Source organism: Punctularia strigosozonata (genome assembly GCF_000264995.1).
Source record: "Punctularia strigosozonata HHB-11173 SS5 unplaced genomic scaffold PUNSTscaffold_1, whole genome shotgun sequence".
Lineage (NCBI taxonomy): Eukaryota > Fungi > Basidiomycota > Agaricomycetes > Corticiales > Punctulariaceae > Punctularia > Punctularia strigosozonata.
The window spans coordinates 4,287,625-4,303,879 of NW_006767433.1; the positions used below are offsets into that span (position 1 = coordinate 4,287,625).

Consider the following 16,255-nt stretch of genomic DNA (forward strand, 5'->3'; position numbering starts at 1 on the left):
TGCCGGTACTAGTGAAGCTGTGCAGCCTATGACCTTTCTCCCGATCCTCGACGTGACGATGTTCCCTGCAATAATAGAGTACACCGCTTACTTCTGATCGGTTCAATTCTGCCCAAAGCTAGCTAGGAAAGCATATGCTGGCAGCCGCTATTCATTCACACAAGATCAGAAATTGGCGACAGAAAATGCAATTTCACGACCTGCCCGTCGAACTTTTAGTCGATATCTGTGCTGCGCTCTCGAAACCTTCGCATCTAGCTCGGGTGTCCTTGGTGAACAAAACCTTTTGCGCATTCGCAACTCCCCGCCTCTATCAGCGCATATACATTTACTCATGGCATAAAGAGGGCAAGGCCAATGTATGTATCGACCTATCTTGCGAGTTGCTCAACATCGTTGACCCTCCGAACGAAAGTAGATCCCGAAGCTCTTCCGCACGCTGGCAGAGTGCATCCGTCTGGCGCAATATGTGAAATACTTAGGTTTGCTCATATAGTTTTGCCTGAGAGTGCCGTGCGTAATTGACCTGTTTCATGAGATAGAAATACGCGACTTTCCGAGGGCCCTTACACGCGAGTCTTACGCATCTGTCATGGAAACATGCCTCGTAGGCATAGCGAACTGTACCAACCTCAAGTCTTGCACGTGGACCCGCGACGGTTCAATGACATCCGATGTCCTGAGAGTGCTCTCCGGCTTACCCGCGCTTGAGTTCTTGGCCATTAACGGCCATAGTAATGGGAATTATGACCCATCTGTATTGAGATTGCTGAAGAGGATCAAGCACATATCGATTATCATGCCAAGCTCGGACGTGGTGAACATGCTACAGCCATGGGTGCAGGAGCTCAGAGGAGGGCTCAGAGGGCTGACGTTGATATGCAAGGTGAGCTTGGTACTCTCTTGGGTGTCAGTGTGTAACATCTACTGGTCGATATCGTCAGGCTTCGAATCTCATTACAGACGAGCTACTCACGACACTAGCGGTCTACGTTCCGGGGCTTGAAGAGTTCCAGCTCGTGGGATGTCCGAAAGTCACGCACTCTGGCGTGGCTGCCGTGGTATCTGCGAGCCAGAGAGGCATTAAGAGCTTGGGACTTGAGGGCGTCTCGTCTGTATTTGTACGCGATTGTCCCCACTGCATGGTCGTATGTTGGCAATTGACGATTCCGCAGGATATGACAACTTTTGCTCACGAATGCCACCGAACACGCGCGATGATTCATCTTACTAGCGTAACGCTTTCCGTCCCGAGCGCGATATCCAAAGCCATGTGGCTTACCAGTAGCGACGATTCCGGTGATACTCGCTCCCCTGATGTGGATGATAGAAATTCGGGGGCAGCCTGCTCGCCTCAAATTTGGTTTCAGAGCGTCCTATCCCTGCTGAATTCCTCTCCCCTGCATCATTTCCACATTTACTCTAGTGGCGGGCGAGTGGTCCTGCCCGATTCGTTCGTGCGCTCAATCGTAGACGCGCATTGTACGAGGCTGAAGCGATTCAGCGTGCATCGGATGGTCATCCGCCTACGGGCTATCAAATATATCTGCGAGCTCTGCGAGAGATTGGAGGACCTGTTCGTGCATGTTCACAAGGGAACATTTGTAAGCTGCTCGGTCTTCATACCTTAACCACGGCGGCTCACCATGACCATCAATGCAGTACGACTTAGGACCAGTGCTTCAAGTCTCTCGTACCATCGAGAAAGTGCATGTTAACATCGCACCGGACATGGCGCTAGCCATTATTCCCGGAGGCGACGATGAGCCGGAAGACGATGAGGAGGAACCTATTGCTTCGGCAAGCTCCGCGTATGTGCCGCCGCATGTGGTCCTCGGTGTGGTACGCGCGGCGGGGGAGCGTATTGTCCAGTTCGGCTGCAACACGCGTGTTTATCAGGTGCGTCAGATGCGCTATGCCGGGGGGATACCTGTTGCGGACCAACACGCCTTGAGATTTACTTCATATTACATACATCATGGGTGTCTACAGTAGGTGCTGACATACGTTGGCGTCCAGGTCGCGAAGGTGCCAGTGGTGCTGCCAAGTGGAGAAGTGCAGATCGTACGAGAACTGCGTGCGTATGAGAGTCCGGACATTCCGGAGCAATTCCTTGTCGTACGAACGTGACCCTTTGGTCCAGAGGATGGCGGGTGGAAAGACGCCTAAACCAAGCGGCTGGCGTGTATGCGTGGCTTCTTGGTAAGCATGGTTCTTGTTTCTAGTGCTCTTCCCGTTGAATATGTTCGTATTTTCTGTTCAGTCGAAGGTACAGCCTGCAGGCGAAGATCGCGTGTCCGGCGGTACGGTTGCTGGGTAGAAGCAGCCGGTACTCTACAGTGATCTGGTATTCGCGGATTGATACGGATGCGATTCTCAGATGATGTGAGCGTGCAGAAGCCAACGCGCATGAACGCAACGTCCGATACATGCCTTTTGTGCATGCAGGGCGCAGGTCCCGCTCCGTTCGGCTTGGCTTATACTTGGGGTATAGTCCCGCTGCCGTTGCCACGGGCCGTTGCCGGCTCCCATCAATTGCAATACACCACGCGTGAACTGTGCAGTGTGATGCCCTTTGGATCCGGAGTAGCCCAGATATCTAAGCGCCCAATAAGATGCATGTTATATACACCACCGTTCGCTCCAGCTGCGTACGACGCGAACGATGTCGACGGCGCCCGAGCCTGGATTGAGGCGCGCCCTCGGGGTGGTGACCCCCAAGGGCGAGCCTGCGCCCGGCTTTGACCCTGACTCAGTCTTCGAGGACGACACTATCGATGATGGCGCCATGTCCTCGCCGACTCCAAAGACCCGCTCAAGCAGCTTCGGTCGCTTCAGCCTGACTCGCTCGCGGAGCAGCACCGACGCGAACCGGACGCGAAACAAGGACGACCAGGAGAATGCCAGCGAAGGTGCGAAACGGCGCGGCGGGCTCGGCGCGTCGCTGCGCAAGCTCAAGGACTCGTCCGGGTCGCTTACGCGCTCGCTGTCCGCCAGGGTGCCCAAGGTGCCTGGGCGGAACAAAAGGTCGCTGTCGGTTCAGCTCCCCAAGGCGCCTCCCGTTATACGCGTCAAGAGCGAGCCACGGCCTCGCGACAACGGCGTGGCTGGTCTTCCCACTGTACCCGACTCCAGGCCCACCAGGCATCGATACCATCTCAGTGATGCCACGGGCGGCCCCACTTCGCTGCACACCATCCCCCAAAGCCCACATACTGCACAGGACCCGTCCGCGGCGTTCATCTCGCACCCACCGGGACAGACACCTCCGTACGCCATGTCGGACATTCTGATCCCAGACATGCTCAGGCAGGGAACACCGATGGTCAAGGTCTCCGCGAAGAAACAGAAGCGCGTTATCTTGAAGTTGGATCCCGAACAGGGCCAGTTGTCATATGAAACGAGCAAGCTGCGATACAGTGAGTAGCACCATCCGTCGCGTGCGCGTACAAGATCCTGAATGGCATCTCAGTCCCCATCGAATCGATCAAGGAGATTCGCACAGGGGCAGATGCGTGCTACTACCGCGAGCAGTTTCAGCTTTCGATCCAGTACGAAGACCGCTGGCTCACCATTGTTTACATACTCGATGGCAAGTACAAGACATTGCACGTCGTCTCAGCTACGCGAGATGTCCTTCACCTGTGGAACGTTACCTTGGAGAAGCTGCACGGCATCCGGAAGGAGCTTATGAGTGGGTTGGGCAACGATGAGGTTAGAGAGGCGGTCTGGGAGCGGCAATATTGGAAGAGCGCGGACTTGCAGGCCGACCAAAAGCTTGAATTCGACGAGGTGGAGAAGCTTTGCAGGAGACTCAACATCAACTCAGGAAGAGATGATCTTAGGAGATTGTTCAAGGTGTGTCGCGATCCACGTCGCTCTAGGCGGCTGGACTAATATATATGTATTGTTATAGCAAGCAGACACTCAGAACCGCGGCTACCTTGATTTTGCTGATTTCCAACGATTCGTGAAGATGTTGAAGGCCAGGCCGGAGCTTGATCGAATCTATAAGAGATGGAAGCTGGACAATAAGGGTATTTTTGGCTACGAGGCTTTCGAAAGATTCATGAAGGACGTGCAGAAGGTATTTACATTTGTTAAGCTAAGCAACGTGTAGCTCATACGTGCCCGTTGTCAGTCGACCTTGGGAAGGCCAGAGCTCGAGAAGATTTTCTTGAAGTACGCCACGGATCCAAATGCCGCCGTGCCCGCCTCCCCTCCCGCCTCACCAACTTTTTCGACCATCGGCCTACCTCACGTAGATGACCCGTTTGCGGCTGCGTCTGCGCCCCAGCCACTTGCCATGCCTCCTGAAGCAATCGTTCCCTCATTATCTCAACCTTCTGACTCTCCATCGAACGTTCCTCCTCTGCCTCCGCAAGCCGAACCGCACGTGCCAGAGGAAGCGGAGTCGGCACCAGCTCTGCAAACGCACAGGTCGAGTGTATCGGTAGGCAAGGATAATTCCTCGGCCACAGATGCGGCGGTGACCGCGTCGCCTGCGCCCATTCTCGCCGATGCTTCGTCATCGTGCCCTTCAACAGACGCCTGTTCGCGTCCAGGAGGGTCTTCCGCAACCGATACTCACCAGCGTGCCGCCGTACCCACCTCATCATCCACGTCTCCCGACGAACTCTCATTCTATACGATCTCTCTATCCGCATTCACCGCCTTCCTTCTGTCCTCTGATAATTCACCCTTCCCGGATGCTGAGTCTACCACTTCCATCACTCACGACATGACTCGACCTCTTCCGGAATACTATATCTCCTCGTCTCACAATACGTATCTTGTGGGGCACCAATTGGTTGGAGACAGCACCATCGAAGGGTACATCCGCGCCTTGCTTCACGGTTGTCGGAGCGTTGAACGTAGGTACTACTCACATCACTCTCCAGTGGATGCTAATGCTTCAACACAGTTGACATCTACGACGGAGAAATAGAACCCTGCGTCTTTCACGGTAAAACACTTACTTCGAAAGTGGCCGTGCGAGATATTTGTCGTGCCATCTCCAAATACGCCTTTGTCGCCTCGCCTTATCCAATTATCATATCCGCAGAAATCCACTGCGGCGTGGCACAACAAGAGATGCTTGTCAAAATCATGCAGGAAGAATTTGGCGATGCTCTGATCAGCGCCCCACCAGATAATCGACCTGTCATTACGGTCCTTCCTAGTCCGGAAGATCTCAAGGGGCGGGTTTTATTGAAGGCGAAGAATCTGTACGTGAGCTCGAGAGAGGGATTGACAGAGAAGGAGGTCGTCGTCAATACGGAGTCCAGCTCGACGGAGAACTCCTCTGCCTCGGACTCCGAGCCACTACGCGCTGAGATCAAAGGTACAGCACATTCTCCTGGTCCTTCTCGTACCTGAAGCATAAATGGACATTGTAGGGGCGGTTCACGAGCTCAAGTCCGACATTCGAGGCGAGATGAGCAAGGCGCGCAACATCATGTCTCGGGTTCGTCACCGCAAGAGCCCCTCTATTACGGCGCGTTCCCCGTCCCGTTCGCCCGCCTTGCAATCCATCGGGCTTCCGCCGACCCCTCCTGCCGCAGGCGCCTCATCTTCATCGGGGAGCACTCCAAAGATTAAGATGTCAATGGCACTGGTCGAGCTGCTTGTGTACACCGTCGGCGTAAAATGCCGCGGGATCAACAAGAAGGAGCAATACGCGCCTGAGCATGTGTTCTCATTGAGCGAGAGCACAGCGAACAAGGTCATGAAGCAGGGGATGATGGACCTGATCAAACACAACCGGACGCATATAGTGAGGATATACCCCAAAGGAACAAGGTTGAACTCCACGAACTACGAGCCCCATCGTTACTGGAGCGCAGGCTGTCAGCTAGTGGCGATCAACTGGCAGACATTCGGTACGTTTATACAGGCAATCTGTATGCCGATAATACTCAATGACCACGCAGATCTGGGGTATATGATCAACCATTCCATGTTTCAGCGCAACGGGCGGTGTGGATATGTGTTAAAACCTCGTGCATTGAGGGAACCCAGCAAGGATCTCCTGTCTAGACGGACCCAGCACTACTTGGACATTTCAGTCCGTACCCCCATCGCATTTGTTGTGGTCTTTAACTAATAATTAGCACTAGATCATCTCCGCGCAGCAACTGCCTCGTCCGAAGGATGCAAACGGTCGCGAGATCGTGTCGAAATCGATGGTCGATCCACTCGTCGAGGTGTCCATCCATGTGCCTGACTGGACACACTCCCCATTCGTGCCCACCACCGACACCAAGTACTCTCCACCGAACACGCCCATGAGTGCGGCAGCTGCCGCCACGGCGACGACCGCGCGTACTGTGAGCTACAAGACGGGGCGCGTCAAGAACAACGGTTTTAACCCTGTGTGGGAGGAGAGTTTTTCCCTTCCATTCGATTGTGTGGGGAACATGAAGGAACTTGTGTTTGTCAAGTTCGCAGTGAAGGATGACGACGACAGGGAGAACACCGAGTCGCTCGCATTGTACTGCGCTAGTCTTGGCTGCCTGAACCAAGGTACGTGTTTGTGTACATCGGACCATGATGAGGATTGACTCCTTTTGTAGGCTATCGGCATTTGCCTTTGCATGACGCGCAATTATCTCAATATCTGTTCTCGACGTTATTCGTACATATCGGCATCCGGGAAGTGTAGGTGCGACTTTTCGGATCGACGGACCCACCATTATGCTACGACATTGCTATTCATTGTACCTGCGGGCCGGCTTACACTCAGTAGAGTACAATTGGTGTTAATGAGGCAACACATGCTCGATCAGTGATGCAAGAAAGGAAACGAATGCTTAACTGGCTCAGACCTCATGTGACACATCTTGGTATCGCCAGCATTATGCAGAATAATCACTGTTGAAAACTAGTAAAGCAGAGCAGTAGTGACGTACATTTATCCGGCCATAGTAGAGACAAGGTTAGGAGATGATAACGCGGGCAAAGATCAAGTGGGCCAAACATATGCAAAAAGACGGTGGAAACCGGGGCAAGAGGAGTAAAACCTGGAAAGATATCAAGAGCCGTGATCAGATTAAGCCTGAGGCGGAGGAGAAGGGGGTCCTGAAGGAGTGCACAATAGGACTCAGTGAGGCAATAGCGTGCTCCAAAATGGTAGGTACATACCAAAGAGGCCAGGACGAGGAGGCGGTGCCGCTACGGCCATCTCTCGCTGGGGCATTGGCATCGACAGATTGGGATTGGCTACAAGAAGGAGATTAATATTGTGAACATTAACCAAGCCAAGAAGTCGGCGTACGTCGCCATTGCGCCCATGCAGGCAAATTGGGAGCAGGTGCGGGAGCGGGAGTGACAGGTACGGGGGCCGGTGCAGAGCGAGGCGACGCGGGAGTGTCGGCCCCTTGGGTGATGCGCTTAGGTTGGCGCTCCTTGCGTTTGTGGACGATACGCCAAGCAGGTCTCGCAGGTGCTGGGGGTACTCCATCTCCCTCGGGAGGCGCTTCTTCGGGAGGTGGCAATGCTGCTGGCTGCTCATCCGGCTGTTGACTGGCATGAGTGTTCGGTCAACGAGAATGGAAAAGGGGGCTTGCCTTTGGCATCCAGCCCGGCGAGTATTCACCGCCGGCGCCGTGCTTAGACTTCAGGGCCATGAGCTCAGCTATCTCACTGGACAAACTATCAGCGCCGATCTGAACACCCAACAACTCCGTCAGCGACTCACAATTGAAGTGCGCGCCGTTCATCTCGCAGCTTGCCCACTTCCTCGAGGAGAATGCGAACCTCTCCCGCGAGGGCCTTGCTGAAATCAATGAGATGCCTGGAATGCAAAGCATGATCGATTAGCAGCTTTCCATCCTGTGGGGCCTTGTACGTACTTGGGAGGTGCGCCTGGTGGAAAGTTCGAGGGTTGCTGCTTGGACATGTTGGATGCCGTTAACGTCGAGGTATCTAGCCGTTCGCGGTCGCGGCAGAGGGCAGTCAACCTCCAGGACCTGGTTCAGGTGACCTGTGGCTCTGGCCACATGCTCACGACGCGTCTTGACTCGCTTCCACCTGAAGGCGCGTGTCTTTGTACATATTGAGCCTGATCGCGATGCCTCTGCACGATGTCTCCACCAACGCGAGGAAACGAAAATCGGCTGGATCTTCAAGTAACGCTATCGCCTCGCAAGCGCCCAAGAAACCGCGCCACTCTTTGGATGCACCACCGGCGAAACTAATCAAGACGATTGACACATTCTTCTCCCCTCGGATATCCGTAAGGGCACCTGAAGAGGACACAGGGGGCACCTCTTCACTGCTGAACCTCAGTCACGAACAAAACCGCGTGCTCAGAATGGCGGTTGATGAAGGCAAGAGCATATTCTTCACCGGATCTGCAGGTAAGCCGCAAGATCCATTGATTTGTTCCCAAACCCATACCATATCGTTCACCACGCGCCATGCTACTAGGTACAGGGAAATCATTGCTACTTCGTACCATTATTGCGTCTCTTCGCAAGAAGTATCCGAAACATCCCGAGTTCGTCTCTGTCACTGCGAGTACCGGCATGGCCGCGTCGAACATCGGCGGTGCGATCCACGTCTACCTTTACGATTTCATGGAGTTGATGCATCCATTGACAGGGATGACTTTGCATTCATGGGGAGCGATTGCACCCAACATCCACAACGTTGACAACCTTGTCAGTTACATCAATAAATGCAAGCCCGCCCTGCAACGGTGGAAAAGGACAAAGGTTCTTGTTATCGACGAAGGTAGCCTGGTTGCCGTCTGTTATAACACGGCGCATTTCTGAGGCTTCTTCAAGTATCGATGGTCGATGCTCAACTCTTTCAAACAATTTCGAACCTCGCCGAACGCCTGCGTAGGAAGACTACTAAGCCGTTCGGAGGCATTCAACTGGTCGTCACCGGAGATTTCTTCCAGCTTCCGCCTGTTTTCAAGCCCCTACCTAACAGTTCAGGGACGAACACGTCCGTCGGAAGCAACGCCGCGAGTGCTTGCTTCGCGTTCGAGGCGGAGGCCTGGAAGAATACGATAGAACATACCATTAATCTTACGCAGGTATTCAGACAAAAAGACACGAGTGAGTGATGTACGGGGAAGTATCCCGATGCTCTATACTCATGTCTACCTCACAACAGCATTTGTGAATTTGCTCAATGAACTGCGGCGCGGAGAAATATCGCAGGCAGCCACATCAACGTTCCGCTCGCTTTCACGTCCGTTGCAGCTGCCTACGCCTCCTTCATCGGAGCCTCCTCCATCGCAGTTGACGGCAGAACCGGAGCCGACCGAGCTCTTTCCGCTTAGGCAGGAGGTCTCGAGAGCGAACTCGACACGGCTAGCCGGTCTTAAAACTCCTGCCCACATGTTCGCTGCACGGGATTCGGGGAAGGCTGAGGGCGAGCGGCGAGCCAAGCTGCTGGAGACCCTCCCTGTCGGGGCCACCGTAGTATTGAAGGCGGGCGCTCAGGTAATGCTGGTCAAGAATCTTGACCGCGAGGAAGGAGGGCGGATGGTCAACGGATGCGTGGGACGTGTTTTAGGTTTTTGGAAGATCGGGGAAGTGATGGGGGATGAGGTCCCGGATAAGGGCAGTCCAGCAGTGCGGAACGTGCGGATGCAGGAAAATGGGGAGACGCCCGTCCTCCGGACGTCGGACGATGACGAAGGTGAGAACAAGGAGAACAAGCTGGAAGGAAAGCCAGCAAGTTCTGCAGGGCCGAGACCTAGGTTGAAGCCACAGAATAAGGAGAAGGATCCGGAGCACTACCCACTGGTGTTCTTTTCTACCCCGCAAGGTAGTGAGACTGTCTTGCTCGTCCGAGAGGAGTTCAGGGTCGAGGACAGCGAAGGCACCGTGCTTGCGCGGAGGATGCAGGTCTGTGATGCGGTCTAGATCTTCGAACGGACGTTGACCGGCCTTCTCCATGATGTCAGATTCCCCTCGCTCTCGCCTGGGCTATGTCTATCCACAAGTCTCAAGGTCAGACGATCCAGCGGGTCAAAATCGATCTCCGGAAAGTCTTCGAACGGGGCCAGAGCTACGTCGCGCTGTCCCGCGCTGCCTCCCTCGACGGGCTGCAGGTAATCGGCTTTGATCCAAAGAAAGTCATGGCACACCCGAAGGTTATCGAGTGGAGCAAGACGCTTGAGGAGCATGGAGCTACTGCTTGAGGCTGGTCGTCCGGCCCGTGATCCGTACCCCAAACAGGTCTTGCTGAAGTTTGAACGCTATTTTATTGATTATTTTACGTTAGATTACCAAGGCAAGCGTGTATATACATACATTCATGATCGTGACGGGAGAAATAGAGATTCGTGCAGAGCCTGATACGGCGAGCATAAAATAGCGATTCCAGAGCTGGTCCCGGCCGCTGACGTGCGCATGGGCTTCATGTTGACTGCCGCAGCGGGCCAACTTCGGTGAAGATCGAGCAGAGGAAGTCGCAGGAATTCAATGGGGTCATAAAGCGTGAATGCTCTTGGAGACATGTCATGCCGCGTATGCTAATCGCTTCCGCCCTTCCACCGACCTCCTCGGAAGTGAAGTGCATGTTTTATTAAACGTCGGCGGAAACCGACCCATCTGTGATTCCGAGCGCGGTAAGGGATGAACAAAATACGTCGTGGTGTATATGAACCAGCCAAATATCATCACAAAGCCTGAATGCAACCCTTAGGCTATGGTAATATATGTACCAGTACAGTCATCGCTTTTCAATGGCCGGTGATATGTCGCAGGAGTTGACCATGGAGGCGACCGTCATTTGTTATGCCGCAACTTGAAGAAATACTCAATGCTGTCAGGACAACACAAAGGCCGGGAAGATCGACCAGTCGATGGAGAATCGCTACGATAGCGCCGAGATCATCAATTATGAATCATGACTTTCGCGCGCGCCCGAATGGCCTGAAGGTTGCGTTGTGACAGGCTAGATATAAAGATATATATGAGGGTGAATGCGAGACACATCATCACGGCCTTGCTGTGTCGTCCGGTCAGGCCAAGCGATCAATAAATGCCATAAATTCCGGCCCGAGACGAAGAGATTGAAGGACAGCTTAGCGCTCTACCGGGCGGGCTAGGGCAGAGGGCATAAGTCCGGAAGACCGAGCGGACGAAGCAGCAGAAGGACTGCTATTCGGCGAAAATATGGCATAACCGTAGTCGAGGAGAGGAAGACGCCGTGCTTCGCGTCCGGCCTCACGAACCTGAAGCCAAGCAAGCCTGAATACGCTCCGTCTCACGCGGGGAACGAGGCGCGGGCGAATTTGAATACGTGAATGAAGAAGACCGCACTGTTGACGCGAGGAAGTTCCAGGTGGCGCTGATGCAACGCGCGCGGAGAATTTGGAAATCTGTTGCGTTTCATTGCTCGACTCCGCGAGCTGCGAACAGAAGGGCGCAAGATATCCGCGAGTGGAGAGACTAAAGAATGCAAAATAGGGCCGTGAACGTGCAGGTCTGGATGCGCGTTGTCTAATACGCCCTTCGATTGACTGACGAAAACGACAGCAGTGGTCGAAAATGTGCTGGCGTGAGTCGCAAGCCGGGTGAGATCCGGTGTAGCAGCGAGAGGGATAAGTCCGTCCATTCAGCGATGCAGTCCTCATACCGGGGAAACGCGACTTCTAGTCGGGTTTCATGTGCCATGCATGTCACCTGCATTTGGCAAGCTCCAGTCATTGAAGCAAAATGACGAAAGCAAAGCCGACGGGATCGTTATGCGGATGCCCTTTGCGTCGTTTGACGAGGGATGTGCAATGCAATATTGCTCGTCAAGCTCGTGATGGTCGGGGTTAGGGTCCCAGGAAAGGTTGAGAAGGTTTGCCCCGAAGCGCGGAAGAACCTCGGGGCTCGGGGGAATTGCCCGTCGGGCCCGCACGAGCGGGCGGCGGGCGTGCCTTGCGATGAGATTGCGCCCCACGATCCCGAGATATGTTCGAAATTGCGACCATCAATTCGAAGATCCAGATAGCGCACACGGAAGGCGAAATGCTTAGTGCAGGCTTTGTGTATAGTAGGACGGGTGAAATCTCGGGTCAAGGATGTTCACTTGTGGGTGAGCCTCTCAACTAACCCTATTTGGGTGTTGGCTCGCCATCCAGGAGGCCTTGGGTCGCCAACAGTACCGGGCTGCGAGGTCGGTGAGATCCGAGCGGCCATCGTAGTCAGCGGACAGATATCGCCCGTAGTGCCGATCAACGGGGTCTTGCCATATCTACGGGCAGATAAGACGCGTAGAGGTGCGCGACGGTGCTAGTGCAGTGGGACAAACATCGGAGAGAATTATGGGGCGGAGCACTCGAAGCGACGCGTTGATGGTTCGGGTGGTCTGCAGAAAGCTGAAGGCTTCGCGACACCGCATAGGACTTGCAGCCGTAACCGGGCATACCCCATTTTCCCGGCCCTTGCGCCATCACCCGGAAGACATGCCACAACCTGCGACCGCGCGGACTATTCTCGGCGTAAGCGCACGCACCGCTCGCCCTCTCGTCCTTTAAGAGCCCGGGTCCTCCACCATGGTCCGATCTCAGCCCGGCTCCCGCAACAGCAATATACTATACCGCCATGTCGAACACCAAGCTGCCTGGTGACTTTATGTGGGGCTTCGCCACTGGTATGTCGCCATATGTCTGAAGTTTCGGAACCCCAGCTCATAGTTTCGATTCGCGTCTTCTGTCCGGTCGCTGCAGCATCGTTTCAAATCGAAGGATCGACATCTGCAGACGGCCGCGGCCCGTCCATCTGGGACGATTTCTCTCGCATTCCCGGCAAAACGCTCGATGGCGGAAACGGAGACGTGGCCACCGACTCGTACCGCCGCTACAAGGAGGACATCGCGCTTCTAAAGTCCTACGGCGTTCAGTCTTACCGCTTCTCCATCGCCTGGAGTCGTATCATCCCCCTCGGAGGTCGGAACGATCCCGTCAACGAGAAGGGCATTAAATGGTACTCCGACTTAATCGATGCCTTGCTGGCTGAAGGCATCGTTCCTTTCGTGGTACGTGGGCCCGCTGCTTTCGCTGTGCAAGTGGCGCAGTGGAGCGATCCCCGCACGCAGGCAGCTTACGTGATTTCCTGCGCGGTTAGACACTGTACCACTGGGACCTGCCCCAAGCCCTCCACGACCGATACGGGGGATGGCTCAATAAGGAAGAAATCGTCCAAGATTATGCGAACTATGCCAGGGTAAGCGTTTCTCCCAATTAGCCTCTCTTTTTTGTCCCCTTCTCCCGAAGTTTGATGTGCTTCAGGCTGTCAAACTGAGGCTGCGACCGATTCAGTGGTCGGGTCCTCTTTGGATCTCTGGTTTGCGCTTCACTGGCGAGTTTGGAGAATAGTCAGCGGGAACTCAATCCGTCGTCCTTCTTTCTTTTAGATCTGCTTCCAAGCGTTCGGAGATCGCGTAAAGCACTGGTAAGTCATCTCGAGGGACATTCTCGGGCGAACTCGCACACGCGCCCATCACATGTCTCCGTTTTCTCAGCCTGGCGCCCATTTCGGTTCAGGCCGAGTGGTGCCTCGGGGCATGCGTCGGGACACATCATGTTTCCCTGTGAAATGACTGACCGCCGTCTTACAGGCTGACCATGAACGAGCCATGGTGCATTGCCATCCTTGGCTACGGGCGCGGGTACTTTGCCCCCGGTCGGTCATCTGACCGTAAACGCTCTCCTGAAGGAGACTCGACGACAGAACCATGGATGTGAGTGCTGTTTGTATACACTGATGTGTCCGAGAAAGCCCCAAACGCGACTAGCGATCGACTTAACGTACATACCGCGTGGCTGGCAGCACCCTTCAGTTGGTCGGCCCTGCCGTTCCGCGTGACTGGGTGTTCCTGTGCTTCTCATCGGTTCTTCACGACCGACCTAACAGCGTTGCTATGACCAGTCTCGTCCCTTTTGTTTTTGCATGCTCTTTTCATTGTTTTGCTACATTTCCCTTGCCATGTCTCCCTTTTTACGTGGCGGGGCGCTCTCTGATTAGCTATCCTGAACGCGATGCTGACCTTACCTTATTAGCGTCGGTCACAACGTTATCCTCGCTCACGCGCACGCGTGCAAGGTATACAGGGAGTCATTCAAGGTCACGCAAGGTGGTCAGATTGGCATCACATTGAATGGCGATTGGTCCATGCCCTATGACGACGATCCGGCCAGTGAGTGTCTCATCCCTCCTCTGGTCCGGAGCTTTGTCGAATGTGTGGCGTTACCGCGGACCTCCCGGGCAGCGGTGCACGCTGGGTATGGTACCTGAGCCAACCGGCTGTTTGCGCCGTGGTTGATCTTCGCCGCGCCACATTCGCATCGGATCATCTCTTCTCTGCGGTATACTCGGCACGATACTCACACCATCTCTCACACATAGATATCGAGGCCGCTCAACACGCCTTGGACGTTGCCATTGGTGAGCTCGACTTCAGGGTTACTGATCTCAGCCGTACTGGTCCCCATACACTCTCCACATCCCTGAGAGCGTGGCCTCTCCTCGTTTCCACCAGTCAAATTCGCTGAATCTAACTTGCTTCGCGTCTTCTAACTTTTACTCACGTGTGCCATTGGGCGGTTCTCAGGATGGTTCGCGGTGAGATCTAATAGTCTTACTACCGAAGGACGTGTTTTCCTGATGACAGATATCTCTCGCTGGTTGTGCGTTTTTAGGATCCGATCTACCTCGGCCATTACCCGGAGCACATGCGCAGGATGCTTGGCAGCCGTCTTCCCGAATTTACCGCGGAGGAGATCGCTCTCGTGAAGGGGTCGTCTGAATTCTACGGCATGAACACCTACACCACCAACCTAATCAGTACGTGGATAGATTGTTGTCAAGTTCCGATATGCGTGCTTATGTCCTTTCGCTAGTCGCGGGCGGTGACGATGAGTTCCAAGGCTTGACACGCTACACCTTTACCCGGCCCGATGGTTCGCAGCTGGGAACGCAGGGTGAGTTAATCCGGTTGACTAGAAACTTCCATGACGTGAAACTGAAGTGCCTCTTCCCGATTGATGTGATGTAGCTCACTGCTCGTGGCTCCAGACATGTGAGTCATCTTACTGTACCGCTCGCGGTTCATTCTGACAGGCCTTGTACAATGCAGATCCCGAGGGATTCCGTGCTGTAAGCACCATTCTCGCGATTGCTTACAACTGTGAAGCGCTAACACCGCTCCGTAGCTTATGAACTACCTGTATAAGGTCTGTCCTGTAGATTTTGTTTGCTGTTTCTTGCAGTATCTCACGATCGCACTCGATCAGAAATACAAGAAACCGATATAGTCAGTGCTGGACCTTGTTACCGCATATATGCCGCTTACATCCCTTTCCCAGTGTCACCGAGAATGGTTTCGCCGTCAAGGACGAGTCCTACATGTCGAGGGAACAAGCTCTCGCCGATCATGATCGCGTTGAGTACTTCCAAGGAAACATGGAGGCTATGCTCGCCGCTATCGTCAAGGACGGCGTCGACGTCAAGGGCTACTTCGGCTGGAGTGAGTTACCTATCAGTCACTGCTTTTCTACCCCGTCTCACTCGCTCAGGTCTCTTGGACAACTTTGAATGGGCCGATGGTTACGAGACTCGGTTTGGCGTTACCTATGTCGATTACGAGACGCAGAAGCGATACCCCAAAGACTCTGGCAAATTCTTAGCGAAAGTAAGGTTAATCCTCACCCTCTGCTGGCAATCCAGTAACACCATGGCAGTGGTTTAAGGAGCATACGTCAACACCTTCGGTACCTAAGAAGGCAACAACGAAAGCGAATTCTACCAGGAATTTCGAAGGTTCGAAGAGGTCTCCTTGGGCGACTGTGCCCTCTGCTGCAAGCAAGCTGCGGAACCTCTTTCCCCAGTTTTCCCCGAGTCAATCCTTGATATCGCTCGGGGTCGTGGTCTTGGTTTCGAGCGTGATCATCGGTTCAAAATGGTGGAAGGCATGAAGGCCGAAACCTCCTTTGCATTTGATTACTGCTAGATCCCAAATGACGCTTTGCACTGTTGTCTTTTGTACGCCTTACCTGTAGCTTTACTCGAAGGAAATGTAACGACCCGCTACGACCGTAGACGATGCTTGGATCTTTTCGTTGCTGGTGTTTCCACAATTAGCGATGCGGGCCGACGATGCAGCTGGGTCATATCAATCGCGAGATCAACTTGCAACTCGCTCCCACCTTTCTTGCTTTTGAACACTACACCTGCCTTTCTGGCCATTCTTTGCACACTTGAGGTGTCATCAAATTGGAAAACACGAGTCAATGGGACTA

General features: G+C 54.1%; 4 protein-coding genes across 4 annotated transcripts; 3 read left to right on the plus strand and 1 right to left on the minus strand.

The window, feature by feature from the left end:
- Positions 1–185: 185 nt before the first annotated feature.
- On the plus strand, positions 186–2,130 carry PUNSTDRAFT_56361 (uncharacterized protein; the record flags this gene model as incomplete). The annotated part of the gene is made up of 7 exons (XM_007379479.1): positions 186–359; positions 419–482; positions 543–886; positions 945–1,121; positions 1,176–1,604; positions 1,663–1,899; positions 2,020–2,130. 7 exons carry the CDS (start codon positions 186–188, stop codon positions 2,128–2,130), a joined length of 1,536 nt encoding a protein of 511 aa, XP_007379541.1.
- Positions 2,131–2,669: 539 nt separating this feature from the next.
- PUNSTDRAFT_81102 (PLC-like phosphodiesterase) lies at positions 2,670–6,786 on the plus strand. The gene is made up of 9 exons (XM_007379480.1): positions 2,670–3,419; positions 3,473–3,858; positions 3,917–4,087; positions 4,142–4,874; positions 4,925–5,344; positions 5,400–5,882; positions 5,934–6,067; positions 6,120–6,525; positions 6,576–6,786. Exons 1-9 carry the CDS (start codon positions 2,789–2,791, stop codon positions 6,662–6,664), a joined length of 3,453 nt encoding a protein of 1,150 aa, XP_007379542.1. The 5' UTR covers positions 2,670–2,788; the 3' UTR covers positions 6,665–6,786.
- Positions 6,787–6,907: 121 nt separating this feature from the next.
- PUNSTDRAFT_81104 (uncharacterized protein) lies at positions 6,908–7,945 on the minus strand. Its single transcript, XM_007379481.1, has 6 exons — positions 7,854–7,945; positions 7,700–7,795; positions 7,569–7,644; positions 7,277–7,517; positions 7,144–7,221; positions 6,908–7,080 (listed from the first exon to the last, which is right to left on the minus strand). Exons 1-6 carry the CDS (start codon positions 7,898–7,900, stop codon positions 7,052–7,054), a joined length of 567 nt encoding a protein of 188 aa, XP_007379543.1. The 5' UTR covers positions 7,901–7,945; the 3' UTR covers positions 6,908–7,051.
- A 4,615-nt stretch (positions 7,946–12,560) lies between these two features.
- PUNSTDRAFT_56255 (glycoside hydrolase family 1 protein) lies at positions 12,561–15,705 on the plus strand (the record flags this gene model as incomplete). Its single annotated transcript, XM_007379482.1, has 15 exons — positions 12,561–12,609; positions 12,686–12,993; positions 13,083–13,181; positions 13,372–13,409; positions 13,576–13,698; positions 14,018–14,154; positions 14,364–14,419; positions 14,657–14,801; positions 14,858–14,938; positions 15,013–15,036; positions 15,094–15,113; positions 15,170–15,190; positions 15,251–15,270; positions 15,323–15,483; positions 15,533–15,705. 15 exons carry the CDS (start codon positions 12,561–12,563, stop codon positions 15,703–15,705), a joined length of 1,455 nt encoding a protein of 484 aa, XP_007379544.1.
- Positions 15,706–16,255: the final 550 nt, after the last annotated feature.